Source organism: Onychostoma macrolepis, chromosome 04 (assembly GCF_012432095.1).
Source record: "Onychostoma macrolepis isolate SWU-2019 chromosome 04, ASM1243209v1, whole genome shotgun sequence".
In the NCBI taxonomy this organism is placed as follows: Eukaryota; Metazoa; Chordata; class Actinopteri; order Cypriniformes; family Cyprinidae; genus Onychostoma; species Onychostoma macrolepis.
In genome coordinates, this window is record NC_081158.1 from 21792655 (window position 1) to 21814027 (window position 21373).

Genomic DNA, 21373 nt, shown 5'->3' on the forward strand with positions numbered 1-21373 from the left:
CCATGAGCCTGTGTCTGTTAAGTCAACACAACCATAGTGTCCCATTTGTCTTAAGTTTCAGAAAGGTGCTCATTATCAGCGGCTTCCATTTGCCCTCAATGCATAATTAATCTGGGTCCACCTTGACGTTGTACCCAGCAGTCAAATTGGCATTCTGTCACAAAATCTGGAGTTTGAGGAAGACCACAAGGGCTTAGGGTGCCATTATGGCCCTGTCCCAAGACATCGATAAGGAAAAGCTAGGAGTCCATATAAAGAGTGCTATTTGGGACAGGCTCATGCAAGACTTAAAGGCGGGGTAGGTGATTTAGTTCCAAAAAATTTTTTTGTTGTGCTCATTGAAAGTCTGTTCACATTCCGAGAGCAGTCACAAAGGCTTGGTCTGAGGGCTGTCCTACCTACCTGTCAGCGTATGTATTTGCATACTTCTACGCACAATATTTGCGTGTTCCATTGCTCAGACCGAGCAAGAATGGAAGGTGTTATTAATGTAATATTATGCATGTGCCTTGTACTGTAATGTTTTTTCACCAGTGCATGAACCATTATGTAATATGCTATCACTGCATTCAACCCTCCACCAACAGCGTCTCTCATCATGTTGCTGGTTAGCCTCTGGTCTGCCTGTGTGGGTTCATGTGTTTTAGAGGAGGTGTGGCTTTGGAGAGTGATTTGCAGGAAAGGTGGGATCTTATGCCTTCAAAGCTAGCTTGCTATTTTTAGCTTCTATGAAATTGCCCGCATGTCCTGATATTGCCAAGTGCGAAGTGTTCCTGGGTCAACATCTTTGTTGACCCTGGAACAACATTGTGATTAACCAATCAGATTTCAAGAACCAGTTTATAATTTTTGTGAAGTTTAGGATTACAATCAGTGTTTGGTGCCTGTACATCAGTGTAAGTCTATCAGTTCCTCTGATTTTAGGGATTACTCATGGATAAGGTTAGGTTTAGGTGTAGGAATATGGTTAAGATTATATTTTTGGATTAAAATGTTGTTCCAGGGTCAACAAAATATGTTGACCCAGGAACACGTCGCACTTGGCAATATCAGGACGTGCGAAATCGCCTACGCTACCTTTAAAAAAAAAAAAGGCTCCAAAAGTGTGTTTGCTGGATGTGTTTTTGACTCTGTAATGAACAGAAAGAGGAATCTAGCCAAGGACAAAGGAAGTTAGTGTCGAGTTTTCTGAAACTGGTGAGGACGAGGCATCTGGTGGTGTTGATATATATGCGAGCCTAATGCTTGCTGTCAGACTCTGCACATATTGAGCAGAGGTGAAAGTGATTGTTTATGTGGGATTTGATTCCTGGCATGCAGGGCCCCTTTTCTCAGCAGAACTCTCCACCTCTGCACTGAAGGAGCCTGCAGTCATTGGATTTGAGTAAAATCCATCCAACAGGGCAAAATAACTGCTCCGGGCTACTCTCTGCATTCTCAGTGCCTGCAGCTAAGACATCTGCTGGGAAGAAGCCATTAGGGAAATCAAGGTGTTTGAACTTAGTCAGGTTTTTAACCAGCTGGACACACTCATTACTGGAACTGTTCTGATATTTTTAGGACCTGCTTTGTGGTTGCTTTTTGTAACTGTTGCCAGGCTAAATTAATCACTAAAAACCACTGAAAATGATCCGAACACAAAATAACACAAGTTGACTGGTTGTGTAATAATTTTGCTAAACACAAAGTAACATGTTCAAAGTTCCTGACTGTAACAACCAAAAAAGACAGTAAACAGCAATGCTCTATTCTAAATTTATTTCATATTTTACAGTGTTACTGCACCTTTTCCACTGATGGCATAAATAGTTTATGCTGCTCGATAAACATCAACATAAATCATTTCAATGTGTTTTCCAGGCATCTCACACTTCTCAAGAAGGAAGTAGTTTAATTAACATAATTTGTTAAAAATAGAGCTGAATCGAAGTCTGTTACCCAAAGGGATTTTGGTACCGGATTAAAGGTTAAAACCTGTGATCAAGAGATATCAAACCATGATGCCATTTGATTTTAACAACTTTTAGCTGAGCTTAATATTTTAGTCACACCTGTGTGCATAGCAGCAGGTGATCGAATGCACACTGTTAATTTCTAATGCACACACATCAGTCCCAAACCTCAAGCCTGTTACAATTGCACAGATATTTATACAGGCATTTAGCGCAGTCCATGTTACACCTTAATACAGCCCAGTTGAGTATTACACCTGTATTAAGTGCCATAGGTGGATCATCAGGCCCCTCACACAAGCTTAAAACTGAACATCAGTGCATGCAGCCTAACAATGCTAAAAAATAAAAAGTTTATTTTAGCTGTTTAGAGAGCACTGTGCAATTTTTTTTTATCTATGTTAAAAATAGTCCTCTTTGCTACTTATTGATATGTTGCTATATGCTATTTACAACTTTTTTTATTTATTTTTTTTTTTTTTAAGTAAGGCATGCTTCTCAAATGTTTCCCTCATCACACAGAGATGACATTGTTCTTCAAGTCATGCGCCATTCAGACAGTTGAATGCTCTTTTGCAAATCATCTGAGCACCAATTCTGTGTGAAATCAACACACGACTACTCAATTACTACTCAAAATCCTCAATAAATGTAGAAGCAGATGGTTTTTGTTTTGAATGTATAGCATGATGTGCAAAGCTTTAAACCAAACCTGTTTTTTTGTTTTACTAAAAGATACAATGATTCAGTCATCCATGAAGGTCATGTTAATACTGGCTTTTGGCAAAATGGTGTTTTTGAAAAAAAAAAAAAAAATCAGTAAGCTAAAAATATTCAAACAAATTCAGAAGCTACTATAGCAAATATAAATGAGTACTTCCTTATACACGCTTCCAAGAGCTCCTTGCTTATGTCCATATTAAATGTAAAAATAAATGGAGTCATTTTGCATCTGTGTGAATGTAGCTTTAAGGGAAGCAGGTGCTACTACAGTTAAACAATAAAAAATAAAAAAGGAAATCATGTCATCAACAATATTTTGGAGCTGCTTCCCTTTGCACATACACACAATTACAAAACGTTACATTCATTCATATATTCATGTCTTCCAGAACACTTTGGTTTGATAAGAAATAAAGTTCTAAAAACTAGTAAAAATGCTAAAAATTTGCCTAAAATATATGCAACTCATGTGATTTTTGCTAGTATGTGGGGAAAAAAGACAACTCTAGATAAGGATTTTAGTGAGATCAGCTAAATAAAAAAATAAAACTAAATATTCAGTGTCGGAAATAAAATGCATTTATTGGCCAAAAAAGTTCACTGAAAGCTTAAGCAGAACACGTTGATCTAGGCCAGTCATTACGACTTGTGCGTAACTACATTGTACTTGCATAATTTAAAAGGCTTCTTTTTAAAATTAAGCTGTTCAGCACAAAACCAGGTTCTTTTGCTTCATTTTAAAAGGTACCAAATTTCACTTGCCACAAGCTGCTTTCATGCAAAAACACCTCTCTTACTCACTCTCACACTGTTTTAAAATATTACATGCACCTGTTTTCCTGATTAGCGCAATCAAATGCAGAAAATGGTTCTTCAGCTCTTAAGATTTCAGTAAAATTCCACAGCAGATGTTTTGGCCAATAAAGTGCAAAGTAAGGTGAAACCCCACCCCTTTCAATGAGCTTTTATCACTACTATGAGCCATAAAATATAAACTGCATAATTTATCATCCTCAACGATCTCTTTGCATCTCCCTAAAATTCCTTCTGCTTGCATAATCACATCGAGTATGAGGTTTACCTGGAGATTCAGAAACATTCTAGAAATGAAAGACATCATGATGCTGAATTTTCTAACTTGCACCAGAAGGTTGATGGATTGAATGCAGGCTGAGGCAGCATGTATTCTGTCTGTTTGAGTCATTAGTTGCCATGTTCAAGACATATTCAAAGCCTTACTGCGCACTGGGTCCAGTGAAAGTGAGCATACATTCAGCTGGAGATGTCTTTGTAGGATTTGGAGAAAGCACTGATTGGGTTGGATTAGTCAAACAGCCATCAAGAGGAAGCAATCTTCACCGTAAAAAACACTAGCTGCTTGTTGATGAATCTGTAGAGCAAACAACAAATACCTCCGTAATTCCAAGGGAGTATGATCTCTCTCCAAAGGAAATCTTCATGGTCTCAGAGTGATATGGAGTCATGTGGGAAGTGCAGACTGTGTTTAAATGTTGATGCCCAGTGCAAAATCAGACGTAGATGCCTTCTGGGTTAAAGGTCGTGTTCAGCGGGCTCTGCAGAGCTCGTAGGTCAGCGGGAAGTTGTCGAGCTGATCCAAGCCGCTTCAGAGATCCAGACTGATTTTCTGTCTCTGCAGAGATAAAACAAAGAGTGACTTTACTTGTAAAGTACACTTTACAACTGACACAATGTGCTTTAGAGTTAAGAAACATACGCTATAGGTTGGTTACATTAAGTTAAATGAAGAAAATAAAAAAAACAGACAATATCTACGTTTGTACCTGTGTTAGCTTCCTCCTCACCAGGGTCTGCTGGTAGAACTGTTACTTTGGTGCCAGTCTGTTGAATAAACTGTTGAAGGTTCACCTGCCTCAGCTCCTTAGTTAACTGTTCCAGCTCCTGCTCTCTCTCCTAAATGAAACAATCAAAAGTTAAAAAAATTTTAAAGAAAGAGGGGGGCCAAAGGAGTATGTTCCAAAACCTGCCGCACTATAATTTGTTACTTTGACAGTCCAGATAGAATTTAGTGCTAGAATTTAATACAAGTGTATCTGTCTTATGTAACGTTCCTGGTGAATGCAAACTGTACTGGGACGTATCCTGTTCCTTCACTTCATCTGTAAGCTCTGGCAAAGATCTTTTACATAATATCCGTGACCATTACCCCCCACCCCCACCCAGCTCTCTTAACATGCTGCAAAGCCGATTAGTAGCATTGTTGGAACTTAAGGCCAAAGAGTCCAAAACAAAGCAGCTGTAGTTCACAAGGTTTCAGCAGAGCCTGCAAAGCACTGGCTATTATTCATTAGTACTTTGCTTCATAGGTTGTTTTGACACTTGGTTAGAGAACACTGGATTTACTACCAAAACTTTATATGCACAGAACAGCACTTGAGTATATCTGTCATGGATGCAATGCAAGAGATGCAAAGACTGCAAACTGCTCCCTGAAAGAACAGCTAATACAGGATTGTCCAATCCTGCTCCTGGAGGGCCAATGACCTGCAGAGTTTAGCTCCAACCTGCACCAACACACTTGCCTTGAAGTTTGTAGAGATCCTGAAGACCTGGTTTAGGTGTGTTTGATTAGGATTTGAGATAAACTTTGCAAGATTGTGGTTCTCCAGGATTAGTATTGGACAGCCCTGAGCTATGAACTATAAATCTTAAAGAAATACATATGCTATTCCATCTCTGCGTGCTCCCTAAGTCATCAACAGTGATTCACATCTGCAATTTTGGACAAATTGCTTTCATACCAACTTGCGAACCATACTTGAATACTTGGTTTGCTGTTGTGCACCTGATTTTGGACAACTTTACACTAATCAAATTGACAAGACTCACTCATGTCAAAATAGATATGGTCCACCCCAAAGGATCTACTTGTGAAAGCAACCTCCGTCAATTCTGATCACTTTCAACCGTTAGTCAAAGTGAATTGTGATCTTTCTTCAGGTGATCTCACCTGTAGCCTGATGTTCGACTGCCCAAGTGAGAGCTCCACAGCTCTGCAGCTGCTCTCCAGTCTTGCAGCCTGCTGCACCTGTATGTCTAGCTCGGCACGAGTCTTGTCCAGTCGCGACCGGACCTCCATTTCATCCGCTAGCCGCGTCTCCATCAGCTCTTGTTGCAGGCGCTCTGCCTCGAGCCCTGCTTCCATGCACTGAATACGTGCCAGGTACTCTCCCAGCTGCTCCTCGCACTCCTGTACACGGCTGCGCAGCTCGTGCAGCTGCTCACGAAGTTGCCTCTCATTGTCCTGCTCAATCTTTAATTCATTCTCCCAGAATTCATGCTCCTTCATCTCCACCTCATTCCTGCGGACCTGCTGCTCTAGTTTGACCAGCTCCTCTTCTTCTTCCTCCGTCAATTGCTGCTGCAACTCAGTCTCGCAGCGTTGCAGTTTCTGCTCTAGGATGTGCAACTTGTCCTTCTGCAGCTGCACCAGGCGGGATAGCTCCTGTGTAGGGGCTGGAGTGCTGCTGCGGTTTGTGTTTACCGCTCTCTGTTTGGTCTCACCCTCACGATTCTTCCCGAAGATCTCACGTAACCCCTTGGCACCACCGGTGAAAGTGAGGGACTTGCGTTTTGGTTCACGTCGTTTGAGGGAACGGTCGTTGGCTGTGGGGCGGAGCTTTGCCATGGGAGGGAGACTTTGGCGGTATAAGCTGCGCTCAGGGGCTCTTGCAGAGGTGTCCGAGGTGGGGCGCTCACTCAGAGATGGGCCTGTACGTTGAAGCACCAACTGTACATCACTAGCGTACTGACCCCACTTATTCAGAGAAACCACAGGATTCTCATGGGGCGCCAGGTGCCTCTCTGTCTCGCGCCATTTTTCAATCAGCGTATAGCGACCTGTCCGCCCTGCAAGACAATACTTTTACATTAGCAATTTAAAGTGCAATTTCTGCATTAGCGTCAACAATCTGAATTGCAAAAACAATGATTGTATTCAAACAAATTTCCCAAACATTCCTCCGATCTGTCATTAGTCCAACAAGTGGTCCTGCCCCAAAATCAGACCACCAGTTGAGCCTCTGTTGCTTTGTCGGGATATTCAAACAAACACAGCATTGTTCATTAGCTGAGCCATATCTTTTACGCTCTTATAGAGTTAACCTATGAATGACTTATATATACTTAATAAAGCCTTGTTCAGACTGTCAGTTTAAATCCGATTTTGTGCATTTTACGATTGCAATCCGATCTAGACAACTGACTGTCCACACAGTGTATCGAACCATTCTTATCTGATTTGTGTGTCCAGAAGCGCTTTTTAGTTTTACGGAATGTGCGTTGGTTTCTATGGCAATGTCTTTGCGTTGTTATTCCTACGCTAAAAACACCAATAACAGCAATACAGTTTGCAAAACAGATGTATTACGACATGACTATGTTGCCGTCACGCAGTTTTATATTTCGTCTTATGAGGCAGTGGCAGAAATACAGGAAGCTGGAATGTGCGATTTTATTCCGTGCTTAAATCGTGCCGTTTATTCCACTGGTTTCAAAGCTCAAAGAGGTGCACATACTAGCAGTATATTGTCTTTTTCCGCTTGACTTGCACTTTGCAACAACACAAGCAACAACGTCTGACAAGTTTACGTTTTACATGGCATGACAATGTGAAAAATCTACGCTAAATCCGATCTGACCCGTCAGACTAAAATGGATTTCCAGGAATGCAATTTGAATAGGAATCCAAACCACATGAATGTAGCTCGAAACGGATTTGCAAAAACAGATTTCATGTAGTTTGTTGCTGTTCAGACTATTTAAATATGATCGGATTGCAATTGAATTTGCACAAAAATCTGTATGAACAAGGCATAAAATACTTTAACATACATACTATAACTTTAATAAAACTGTGTATGGCAAAACAGAGAAGCAAGCAGACATACAAGCTCATGATGACACAAAGATTTAACTTTCCAAAGGAAATTCATCGACATTCACCAGAGCCAAGGCTGCCTCAGTGGCACAGAGATTGCACTTATTCATGAAATGATGGAATAAGACAAAGTCTCATTTTTTCTAGTATGGGGTGATAGGGTCGAACTCTGAGACTAGAAGGGACAATACTGCATTTCACTGCTCCAATCTCTGATCTCAAAGAGGGCTTGTTGTCAAGGAGACTACCATAGTGGAGGTTACGTTGCGTAAAAAATAGTGGAAAGGAAGAACAAAGGAGGAGGGAGCTTGGAAGGGAACAAAAAAAACGGGAAAGAAGTTCTGTTAAAAATGGTACCATTGTGTAACAAGTTTTTCACCAATCAGATTTTGAGCATGTAAAAGTGACCAAAACCCTTTTTGGATCTACAGTAAATAGGCCTATATAGATGATTAGGGTACAATGTGTTTAGTGTCTCACCTATTGCTTGGGCCAAAGCGATAACAACCTCTTGACATGTGGTGACTTCTGTGACCCCGCAGACGATGCGCTGCACTCCATCCACCCATACCTTCAGCTCCATGCCTCTCATCTGGATGTCATTCCTCACCTCTGCAGGCACCCGTTACAAGCTCTCTGGTCTGCATGCTGCTCTTATCACTGCTTGAAAGACCAAAGAAATGTTTGTGCTAATTCCACTTTCATAAGGAATGATTTAACCATAAATACCTCTCTGTATTCTTCAATAACAGTGACCTTACTAGCACTTGATTCTTTATAATACTCCATACATAATGTCAGTCTGGCAGCTTGCTTACACAAGCCCTGGTCTGTTATTATCCTAAAATCCGGCTCGCAAATCAATTTTCACTTACTGCACTGGTTTGGCCTTTTGTTATCCTCTTGTTCTCTTAGGGATTGTGGCTAGTTGATGGACATCCTGTTTTTACCTACCCCACCCACCACTTGCCTGTCTGACTTGATTAAATTATTATTATTTTATTTTTTTGTTATTGATTTTACAGTCTGATTGGAGTGAATTCCTTCGTTTGCATCAACTCACTTATCTGTATCAGTGCTATGTATGGTCAGAATAGATAGTTGAAAAAAAAAAAAAACTATTCAACTGCCCCCCAATGGAGAACACTATTAACTAGGTATTTTGAGATTAAGACCCTTGCATTAAAAGATAAATTAAACAAAGCATACACAAATACCACACAGAATATATGCGTAATGCTCCCAATTTCGGATGTGTTGTCAGATCAATGTTATTTTTTGTTGTGCAAGTTTTATTCATTTTATTGTTAAGGAAAACTTTGGTATAGATTGATGCTTGTCCTCCTGGTAGTGTACTGAATGATCAGAATGATTTATTTAGCCGTGAACCACTCAAGCAGAAGCACTGGTCCAAACAGGCCTGTGTGAACAGTATGGATGGCGCCCACTCCCATGAGACGCACTCATAAAGGATAAGTGAGATGAGCTGTACACCCTTGACAGGTAATAAGTCTTTCAGTGTGTGTGCGTGTGTGTTGTGAAGAGAGAAAGTCCTCTGTTTGTCTCTCATTCTGTCTGTCTCCAAGAGTGTTTGGGCTGCTGAAATCTGAAGTGGCCTCTGATGGGCAGTGGGCAATATCTTGATATGCCATCTCACATCCAGCTGATATCCATGATGGATATCTGTATCTGCATAGTGCAATATGTCAACACTATGGAAATACAGTTTTAGCAAACCCCTAAGTATTAAATTCCAGCACAGAAATCATCCCTAAATTTGTGCCATGGATATTATAATACCTCACTTTATGAAACCAGTTGAGGAAGAGTGTGATAAAATGTTTTAAAGTTGTAAAGTACAGCGACAGATCTCTTCTATATTGTGACAGTGAAACTAATCGAAAAAAATAAAATAAAAAAGAAGGTTGGGGACTTGGTTCTGTCCATCAGTTGCTGATTGGATGGAGGCAGATCTGAATGCAAGCTTGTAGTCTGTCGTATAAAAGAAACGGGTTTAAGTGAACTAAATGATTGTAGATGGCCAACCAAGGTGAATCATTCTCAGTAAGATGAATAAGATACATTTACAAAATAAGGTAAATTTCCAGTTCATGTCAACTTTAAATGGTTGGATTACCAATTTTGGGAAATTCCAAATTGAAGGAGGTATCCAAGCAAGAATAACAGAGACAGAGGGTTGGGTTCTTTTCACTTCGGCCAGTACTCAACCATCTATAGCAACCACAAGGAACACCCTAGTAACCACCTTGAAAAGCACTTAAAACTTAGAACTGCTTGGCAACCACCCACAACATCCTAGCTTTTGCATGGGCAAGCATCACTCACATTTTCTAAATATCTTGTTTTAATTCTGTTCTGGTGTGTGTTTTGATACTCTGACATCATATTCTAATCAGTCTCTCTCTCTTGGGCAGAGACATCAGGCCAGGAAGTCCAATCATTCACTTCTGCTTTAGAAATCTCTCATGAGCTTGTTAATTCAGTTCAGTCCTACCCGTTCAGCAAAGCAGCATACAGTGGTTTTCTTGTGTTTTAAACACTGCATCAAAGCCCCCCCCCCAACAGTATTATGTGTCAGCTGCAGAATCTGTGTATAACTGTATATACATAATACAGGCATCTGCCCCAGACGAGCTTCGGCTCCATGACCTGGGGCTAAATTTGAACGAACTCAAGGCTTTGGCGACCTGTCAGTGTAGGGTAGAGCCAAGACAGCTGCTAAAGGAGACGTAACGCGTCTAAACTCACATTCCAGTCGACTCACGTCTGACGTCTGTAAACACAGATCAGCACAGCACATATGGCTGTATGCTACAGTAATCCCATCGGGTGTAACAGTCCCTGCATGCTGTAGTGCTCTCACATGCTCTGTCATGTCAATGATGTACATCCATTCTGCTATACTAACTCAGGGCTGTTGAATATAACAGTCAAAAGTTTATAAAACTACTCAGGGTAGCAGTCATATTTGTTGACGCAAAACTAAGAGGAGAGGGCTGGCAGTACACTCCATTCAATATGTTGTTTTGTTGTAAAATTTAGTGACATATTCCAGATCTTTCAACAGGTCTGCTTTTGAGATGAAAGCTTGCTCTGTTGTCTAGCGTTTCAGTCGCTGTACTTCTTGGAGTTTTATCTACAGCACTTGAAAAACTCCTCAGGACCCTAACGGTGTGTGTGGACTGTAGTGGGGGGCTGTTCTAACAAGGGTCCAGACAAACACAAAGGTCCGCTGGAGAGACGCCCACCCCTGCAGGCCTCACAGCATGACTGGACACAAACAATCCATCTCCATAGTGATGCTTTCGCAGCTTTGTGAATCTCTCACATGGCCGGCTGTGACCGGCCTGGGAACTAACAAACACCAGCAATTAAGGAACAATCTCTTTATTTTAACTTTTGTCCATGTCCCACTGTAAAACTTTGTCCTGTCAGGGGTTCCCAGCTGAACAACGCACCAATGAGTCATGAACTGACACTGAATTTAACCCATTTAAAATAAAGTTGTTTGTCAGTAGAGTATCTGTTGAGGATGAGAAACCCTGAGTACGATTCATTAACTCAAAATAACTTTAGTCTGAGGTGAATATGTCACAGTAATTGGCTTTAATCACACACAATGTGGGGGAAGGGATGCCCGACATACGCATACCTTGCAGTTCAACACAAAAGTTTAATTAGTTATTTGAACAAAATTTAAATTCTGCTTTTGAGCAAGAGAGAGCTCAGTCTTGTTTCTCTAAAACATTTTCCTTCGCCATTCATTGCTAAATAATACAAGAACTATGTTTAATCCACCCTTTGTGAGATGTTTTCTTTAGACAGTTTGACAAGCATTGCTAGTGAACTTTTCCATTGCATGGGCATTTAAACAATATAAAACTAGATTTTTACATTTTCTGAAAGCTTGTCCGTAGACAAAAAAAACAAGAAAAAAAACTCACCAACACAATCCCAGGGTTTTGTAGTTGTTCTAGTGCACTACTATATGGTATATAGTGTTCAGATTGGTTTTTAATGATTTTCTGTGTGTTTACTAGCGTGTTCTGGTTGGTTTCAATGTAGTTGCTTACGGGCCCTGGTCACCAGAGCACACCCAAAAATGAAAATACTGTCATAAATTACTCACTCTCATGTCGTTCCAAACCCGTAAGTCCTTCCGTTTATCTTCAGAAAACAAATATATTTTTGCTGAAATCCGAGAGCTGACAGACAATAGACAGCAATGCAACTGACATGTTTAAGACCCAGAAAGGTATTAAGGACATCGTTAAAATAGTCCATGTAACATCAGTAGTTCAATGTTGATGTTATGAAGCTACGAGAATACTTATTGTGCACAAAGAAAACAAAAATAATGACTTTATTCAACAATTTCTTTGACGTGTATTCACAAGAGTATCACACAAGAGTGTATGCTTGCAGTATGTATACTATGCTGGTTATGAAATTCATCACATATTGTGCAGTGCACATACCATAACATTCATTGTTTACTTATTGCACAGCAGACAAATCTCTTCATTTCCTTGAATTGGACAGTGTGGGTTCAAAAGAGTGAAGTGAACTGTCTGTGAACTATGACATGCACTCTTATTAGAAACCAACAAAAATATGCACACATTTATGCTTTAATTATTTAAAGTTCCTGAGAGACCCTAAACTTCATTCATACAGTCCTGTGGTTACACACATGCATGCACAGACCAAACCTTTTCTGCATTTTATAAACAAACAATGTGTAGAACTGGAAATCTGTGGGTGCAGATCTCATCTGCCTACAAGTACCCCATCGAAAGTGTAGAACAGCTTTCTGCAGCCCACATCAGATCCTGATCTGCATTGCCATCATGCATTTATTCATGATATTACATGTACATCTGTCAGCACAGTTCCATCTCACTACCTCTGTACTGTTGTCTACTCCGCCTTCACTCAGCTCTCTATTGCTTTCTTCTCTCTTCCTCTGGTAGGTCTTGTGCTGGAGTTATTTAGCACGCTGATGATACCCACGGTCAGCAGATTTGATCAGTGGGTGTTTGATGAGCCAGCTGTTGTCATATAAGACTGTGTGTAACGAGAGGCTGAGGCATGTGTAATCGGTTGTGAGTGAGTCATTTCTATGAATGAGGCATGTGTAAACAGATCTATAAGTGAGGCAGAGGAAGGTGGTGTCCGAAAGCTAAAAAAATTCACATACAAATCCTGTGTTGCACAATATCCTGGCTACTAAGATGACTCTGTCTGGTCTATGTTTGATGGGTCTTGCCCTGCCTGCTGCGTCTGAAGGAGTGGTCGAAAGCAGTATGTTGAAAATGAAACTAACGTACTAAAAATTTCAACATAGTTAAATTTTGACCAAGAAATTAGCAATGTGTTCATTAAATATTCACTTGGTTATTTGTTCTAGATCATCATATTATGTGATATTAAGATGCCTCTGGAATGTGGTCTAGAGCCCGTTTCCCTAACAGACAACAGTTTTAGTATGAAGGCACCCTTTGGTTTCACACACAAAATGTCTGTATAAGCAAGCAGCTCTTGAAATGAGGGGTGAATTTATCATAATTGTCAGTAAAATTGAGAGAGTGGACATGTAGAAAAATCTGATCCAGTTAAACAGAAATCCAAACCAGCTGTAAGGCACGTTAACTTAATAACAAAGGCAACAGTTTGGCCTCTACTGCATATTCTTGTGTAAGTTCTGATAGTCGGTTTATGTAATCAAACCAGCTTAACAAAAACAGTCCTGTCTATTAATGAGAGTGCATAGAACTTTGCAGTTTGTAATATGACATTATGTAAACTTCGAAGGTGTTGGAGCCAGAGTTGTGTTCAGTTGTTTGATGATCATGTTCATAACTTTAAAATAATACATAATTCAGCAACATTATATAATCCCTAATTCATTATATAATGTCATTTACTACCCACCTTATTTTTAACATAAGAGCAGGTGTGGCATTTTAAACTTTTCATCAGCCACTTCTAGTTGTTTTAGGTGTACAGAAAGAGTCTGTTATGCTGCTTGATGTTGCAAATGAGTATTTTTTATTTGATTGTTTTATTATCAATATCATAAATCTATTTATTACTGCACTTTGTTATTCTTTTAGTTATTCACATATAGCAGCTAGTGAATCAGAAGTCTCACACAATCAGAAAACATTACTATTAATATGCATTTTAACTGCATTGTCAGGAAACTTTGATTCAAATATTTTAACACATTCATATTTAATGTACACTACTGAGCAGATAAACTTTGAGACTAGGGCTGGCTGTCGCACTTTCGCTCCAGTGAATATTTTACTAAAGGTTTATGAAAATACACAATAGAGGGGCATGTTGTCACAATATATGCTGTAAATCACAAAGGACCCCAAGTAGCTTAACACGTTTTGATTCAAAACCTTATGAATAATCAGATACAACCACTGTGACAACTAGCCCCAGTCTCCCTTATAACGTCTAATAATGACTCATTAATGAAACTTACTATAAAATGTGCCTTAGTGTTTACGGGATGCATTGCTGTATTTCTGTAAGTTTAGGAGGGGCTGCAGGCCTGCTGCTGATCTGATGGAAAACACTGACCATCACACTGTCATGAAACCCGTTGAAACGCATGTCAGTAGATCTGGGCTGGTGATAAAAGCCCTGACATTGACGGCACACAGTATCGTGTCATGCGTCTGTTCTCCTGCGCCTTCATGTATCGCGTCCCGTCGCAACTATTTAAAGATGCCCCATGAAAACACATGAAATACATGTCGCCGTTCTGTCGGGCTTTCACGATGGTACGAAACACGGTGCGGAGACGTTTATTTAATATAAATGCCGTACCTGCGTGTGTCTGCAGTCCCGGACCGTCACAATCCTCAGTCAGGGTCTGTTACTTCGCTCCGCCAGAGCAGAACCGAGATATAAACAGATGATGTGGTTTTCCTTTTAGTGTTTCGTAAAGACTCCCTTCATCTGATGTCCGTAAATGTAGTCCGGTTGAGGTCCGTAGGAGGGTCCGCTCGCTGAAGTTCAGTCAGTGTGGCCCGTTACATCAGCGGCAGCGGCAGCTCTGCTCTGCTCTCACACGAGTAAATACAGTGAGCGGGACACCGCAAGGCATCATGGAGCGAGCACTTTAAAGCTGCACAGCCCACACTGAACGAGTCTGCTCAGTCACTCACACACACACACACACACTGCATGTACCGCACGTTTAGGGGTTATTTGGCAAAGTCTGTGAATTTTATTAATGTAACAAATTGTTAACGCTTTCATATTTTTAACCAATTAATTATTCATTGTCGATACAGTCTACACTAGGCTATTTATTAATACGTGCATTCAGCATGATATGAATGAATCACGCCCATTTCTACTGGTTTGATGTGCATTTATTAACTTAGGTATCATACAACGCTCATTTAATTTAATGTTTTTATTTTAATATATAGTTAATTAAATTAACAAATTCCTTTGTTTATTTATATATTTAAATATGCTGTTCCTTGACATTTGAGTGTGTTCTTGTTTATGGCACATTGTCCCCACAAGGATAGTTAAAAATGTTGACATTTTGGGGACTGGCCTGCCGTCCCCACGATGGAATTTAAAAAAAAAATACTGAATGATGTTTATCTGAAAGTGTAACAATGCAGACAGGTTTTCTGTAAGGGGTAGGTTTGGGGATAGAAAATATTATTTGGTCAGTAAAAAAACAATAGAAGTCTATGGAAAGTCCCCACAATTCACAGAAACCTAGTGTGTGTGTGTGTGTGTGTGTGTGTGTACTCCATTTTGCTGAAATAGGAGTGCCTTAATAAAATCTCTTGAAATTACTTGAAGTTTATTTACTTTTCTGCTTAGCAATACTAAGATTCAGTTATTGCAGAAAGTACAATGAAAGATACAATTGCAAGAAAAAAACAAAAATACAAAATACCAAAGAAATATAAAATCAAATATTCAAAACATTTTCAATAATACTACACCAAATGATAATAAAAGATATGCATATATACATATACATATACATCTGTCCGCACACACACATACACACACACACACACACACACATACACTGTAAAAAGTGATAAGTTGACTTAACTTAAAAAAAATTAAGTTTACATAATAATTAAAAAAAAAAAAGTTAAGTGAATTTGACAGTTCAATTAACTTATTTTTTTAAATTATCATTTACTTCTCCTCAATTTATTTAAGTTAAGTCAACTTATCACTTTTTACAGTGTACAATAAAAATAAAAAAAAATTGTGAAACATAAGTGCAACTGCAAAAAGGACCCTAAACATCCACATTATATTCACTGAACAATCCAATACCAAAAGGAATGGTAGAACTAGCATAACATTACTTGCAATAAATATTTATTAACCATCCTTAAGTTTAATTTAAAATATAATTTGCTTATATATATATATATATATATATATTAGCCTATTATTTGCTGCATGGTAACAAAATTTATTATTTTATTTTATCTTTTTTTTTATTATTATTTATATAATGTTTTAATAAAAACATGTGTTGAGTGTCATTGCTCTAGCTTGCCTTGTTTGTGCTTGCAGAGATTTATTGCATTTAACTTGCCTTGTTATGAATAACCCTGACCTCCCCTACCATATATTAACAAAATGGTGCCATGGAACATGTTAAATAACACCAACAGAGCAAAAGTTGATCTTCGACTGTGCTCTTAACTCATTTTAGTAATAATATCTCCTAACAATAGCAAACATGATATGTTAGTAATGTATATCATACCAAATGCATTACTGTGCTGCATTGCAGTGTACTTGTAGCTCTGAGTACTGTGGATCAGTTGTTTAAAAAAACAAGATGTGTAATGTACTTTTACCCAGAATTTACCTTGAAAGGGAGAGAAACCTTTCGATCACTTAGGTCAGAGTGTATTGTAAATGTGTCCATGTGGAGACATGGTCATAAAGCTCAAAATAGTGGATTAGTCTAAATACTAAATACCTGGATGAGGTCTGTTTATCTGCTGTGCTGCATGTGAAATCTGTCCAGCCTATGATGAGATTATCCACCCAGAAATCTGTGATCTATTACTGTGTGTTCTGTGGGATAACATGGCCTGCAATCTGTTTCTCATAGAAACCTTCTGCTGAACCTGTTTCCTCTAACACAAGTGTTCTGCGAGGATACTGAACAATGAACAACTTAGACATGAGGTGAAGCAAATATCCAGACTGAAAATACTAGTCAGATGTGAGACTGCAACATTGTCACATTTTTCATTATTGTAAAATATGAATGTGTTTTTCAGTGGCAATATTGAACTATGTGCAAGTGCACCAAGGGCAAAAGCTGCTTTAAACACAAAAGATCGTCACAAGTTAATTTAGTTAATAGAAGTTAATTAATAAAGGAATTCTATTTGACATTATTTTTGACAGCATCCTCGTTTTACAGAAGTGCCTAAAACTTTTAACAGTACTGTAGCTTTGCAGGTAGGTTTCTTGAAGCATCTTGGAGACGTTGCCACAGTTCTTCTGGATTTAGTCTGTCTCAGTTTGTTCTGTTTCTTCATGTTACTCCAGACAGACTGGATGATGATGAGATCAGATCTCTGTGTGGAGCACAGGCTGTTGTCAGATTCCTTGTGCAAACAAAAATCTAACTGGACTATTACAATTAATGGAAAAATGAATGTTTGGAAATGTAAACTGATATTTCCTACTGACACACTACAGCAAATAATAGAACTAACTAACTTAAAATACTTTTTAGCTGGTGAAAATACTAGTGTCATATAATTTTGGCCACCGTAAGTGTATGCTTATGTCTTATTTTGTTTTGATTATTTATGTTTTTCCTCCACAGAAATAGGAATAAGTGTTTGGACTGTACAGACTTCCAAGACATGTGGACTGACATTAGCCATAATGATGGACATCTGGTCATGAGCAGGTAATGCTTATAATGTGTGACTGTGTGTTTTTGGGTAGTAAATGTGTCGGTTGCCATCATTTTCTTTTTGAGGGGTTACACCTTAGATTATATAGGATCTTTTAGTTTTTAATCTTTAAAGACAAACGTTTTAACTGATTCCATGTTATCTATTAGTTTTATGAGGATTTATATTACTATTGTAAAATTTAAAATTACATGTATAGCGCATTGGTCTCAAACTCAATTCCTGGTGGGACACAGCTCTGCAGAGTTTAGCTTGATTAGCTGGATCAGGTGTGTTTGATTGGGGTTGGAGCTAAACTGTGCAGAGCCCTCCAGGAATTGAGTTTGAGAGCAGTATAGAGCAGTGATGCCCAACCCTGTTCCTGGAGATCTACAGTACCTTCCTGCAGAGTTCAGCTCCAACCCTGATCAAACACAACTGAACCAATTAATTAGGATCTGAAGGAGCACTTGATAATTACAGACAGGTGTGTTTAATCAGGTTTGGAACTGAACTCTGCTGGAAGGTAGATCTCTGGGAACAGGGTTGGGCACCCCTGGGGCCTGTACCATGAAGCCGGATTAGCTGGCTAGCCAGGTAAGTTTCAGTTTAGTTTGCACCAATCCTGGGTTTTAGGTACCATAAAAGTGGCTTGGCTTTTAGCTGCGTTCATTACCATAGTAACTTACACTGCACAGCTAACCTGCACCGGGGTAGGTTATGTTCTGAGTTAGAGATCGCAAACTGAAATTGGACCAATCGGATGTGAGCAAAGTGACACACGTCTGACACAAACAAAAGTCACTCCCCCAGTTTCTCTTCCTACAAATTAAAGGTCACTATGAAGTACCTTAAAAAAAAAAAAACAACAATAACAAAATTGTCTGGCTTTATATGATAATTACAATTTACATATGATTTATATAATTTTAATATGATTTATATTATTATTACTCCATTACACAAGCACTTTTAGTTTAACAATTATTATAAAGCATTTATTTTAAATGAATATTAATATATACAGATCATATGTAATATAAATAAGTGGTAGAATTAATAGATAACACTTTAAAATGGCTACATGTGACCTTACATGTTTGAGTCTCTATCGTTATATATTATCAACTATATAAACTAACTTTACAAGTTTCACTTGTGACTGCACTGATAGAGCAAGATAATTTCCTTTTTGTCCTCTTTCATGGACAAGTAATTCAGTGGAAATGCATTTAAATTCCTCATATTCTTTAATCTCTTAACCTTTAACAAAAGAGTTTTGTATCTCGCTGACTCTCGCGAGAAGTGAATCACGCTTGATCTGTGTTGTGATTGGCTGTTCGCTGATGTCACACATTCATGTGCACGTGCTCCATTAACTCAGGATCAAGCCTGAGTTGACAGAGAAAGTTGATGATCAGCTTCATGGTACCAACAAAGCCAGATTGGAGTGGTTTGCATTTGTCAAGTCAAAACTTATCCTATAACTCTGAATTTGTTCATCTGCCATCATGGTACAGGCCCCTGGTATAGAGTCTTTGTTTATTTATGTCTTTACAGAGTAAGGGATGAGCTTGGACTGTCCAGAGTTCTGGGACATCTGCTCATGGAGAGTTGATTATAATTGATGATAATGTGTAGGTTGCCATCATTTTCTTTTTGAAGGGTGACACCTTTAAAAAGCAAATGATGGCGGATGTGAAATTTTATACAGCTAAATAATTGTTTTTCAGTCTGGTCAAAAGCATAACCACTGCTGGACATTGTGCTGGAAGCTGAAAATTGTTATTATAATACACGATGGTGGGATTTGAACCCACAACTGTAGCACTTCCATGTACATGCTTAACATGTATTTAGCCACTAGCACCACTGTGGCTTTTACAAGGTATGCTGGCATTTGAGGCACTTTGTTGGATATAATACAAAACGTGAGATTTCTAACATGAGCAAAGGTGGGTTTTGAACTCAGGACTTTATGACAGCAGCTCAATGCTTTACCAACTGAGCTACCGAATCTAAAGGTTTGTTTTTGTCTTTTTTGTTGGTAACATGATGATGATAATAATAATTTTAAAAAAAACCTTTGAGGATACGTAACATTAATAATGCTTGGATTTGAACCAAGACTTTTATTTACCAAAGGTAATCAGTTGTCCTCTGAGCCACAGGTCTCACGGCACAGCAGCTGATCTTTTGTGTTTTTTGTTAGACATTGACTCAAATTATTGTTCTAATATGCGGTGGTGGGATTTGAACCCACAACTGTAGCTCTTCAATGTATATGATTAACATGTGTTTAGCCACTAATGCCACTGTGGCTTCCACAACAGTTGCTGGCATTTGAGGCAGTTTGTTGGATATAATGCAAAATCTCAGACCATATCTTCATTACATTTAAATTACATTTTGCTACCCGTGTGCCACCAACCCCTTTACCAGTTACTTTTAGACGAAACCTACGCTTCTTTTCTCCCTCCCATCTTTCCTCTGTAGTATCCTCCTCTCTTCCCTCACCTACCCATTTCTGATCTCTGGATTTGAATGCAGCTACTGACACTTTATGCTCTACTTTAACCTCTTGTCTAGAGGACATTTGTCCTCTCTCCTCCAGGCCAGCACAGGCTGCCCCTTCTAACCCGTGGTTATCCAATGTTCTTCGTGAACATTGGACCAAACTCAGGGGGAAAGAGAGAAAATGGCACAAATCAAAAGATCCGTCAGACCCGAGTAAGTCTTTGCTTTTCTCTTTCTCTGCTGAAGTCCACACTGCCAAATCCTCATATTTCCACAACAAGATCAACAGCGCTCCAGACACGCGTAGTCTCTTCAGATCATTTAATTCTCTCCTCTGTCCCCTCCACCACCTCCCACCACTTCTATTACAGCAGATGACTTCGCCACTTTCTTCACAGTCAAAACTAGATCGATCAGTGGTCAGTTCTCACCTCCACACACACAGGACCCCCAACCAACCACATCCACTGCTAAAACTCCCATCTTCACCTTCTGTCCTCTCACTGAGGCAGAAGTATCCAAACTTCTCCTCTCCAGCCATCCTACAACATGTCCAAGCAATCTCTCCCACACTCTTACCAGCACTCACACACATCCCTCCTCACAGGCATTTTCCCCACTGCATTCAAGCAGGCTCGGGTAACCCCACTGCTCAAAAAACCTACATTAAACACTTCTCTTATAGAATACTACAGACCTGTCTCTCTCCTTCCATTCATAGCCAAGACACTCGAGTGAGTTGTTTTCAACCAGGTATCATTGTTTCTTTCACAGGACAACAAACTGGACGCTAACCAGTCAGGTTTCAGGAGCGGCCATTCAACTGAGACTGCGCTACTCTACTCTGTCACTGAAGCCTTGTGAATTGCAAAAGCTGATTCTGAGTCATCAGTCCTCATTCTGCTGGATCTGTCTGCTGTTTTTGACACTGTCAATCATCAGATCCTCCTGTCCACCCTCTCTTCGCTGGTTTGAATCCTATCTCACTGGTAGGTCTTTCAGAGTGGCCTGGGGAGGTATCCAAAGCGCATCAACTGGTCACTGGGGTTCCTCAGGGATCAGTTCTTAGAATAGTAAAAATATTTCACAATATTACTGTTTTTGCTGTATTTTGGATCAAATAAATGCAGACTTGGTTAGCAGAAGAGACTTCTTTCAAAAAAAAAAAATAATGAAAAATCTTACTGTTCAAAAACTTTTGTGTGTGTTTACACACGGTGGTGGGCCACCAGGACCAAAAAATGCCAGGGCCGATTTAATTTTTTTTTTTGACACTACTTGACTTCATCCTAAATTTGAAG

General features: G+C 39.3%; 1 protein-coding gene across 2 annotated transcripts; it reads right to left on the reverse strand.

Moving 5' to 3' along the window:
* Window positions 1-1741: 1741 nt before the first annotated feature.
* On the reverse strand, window positions 1742-14794 carry rassf8b (Ras association domain family member 8b). Of its 2 annotated transcripts, none has more exons than XM_058774093.1 (5): window positions 14461-14794; window positions 8074-8253; window positions 5665-6563; window positions 4478-4607; window positions 1742-4326 (listed from the first exon to the last, which is right to left on the reverse strand). In XM_058774093.1, the coding sequence occupies exons 2-5, from the start codon at window positions 8183-8185 to the stop codon at window positions 4205-4207; spliced, it is 1263 nt and encodes a 420-aa protein (XP_058630076.1). In that variant the 5' UTR covers window positions 8186-8253; window positions 14461-14794; the 3' UTR covers window positions 1742-4204. The 2 variants fall into 2 exon arrangements, with proteins under 2 accessions (XP_058630076.1, XP_058630077.1); XM_058774094.1 differs by having other exon boundaries at window positions 8074-8256.
* Between the last annotated feature and the right edge of the window lie 6579 nt (window positions 14795-21373).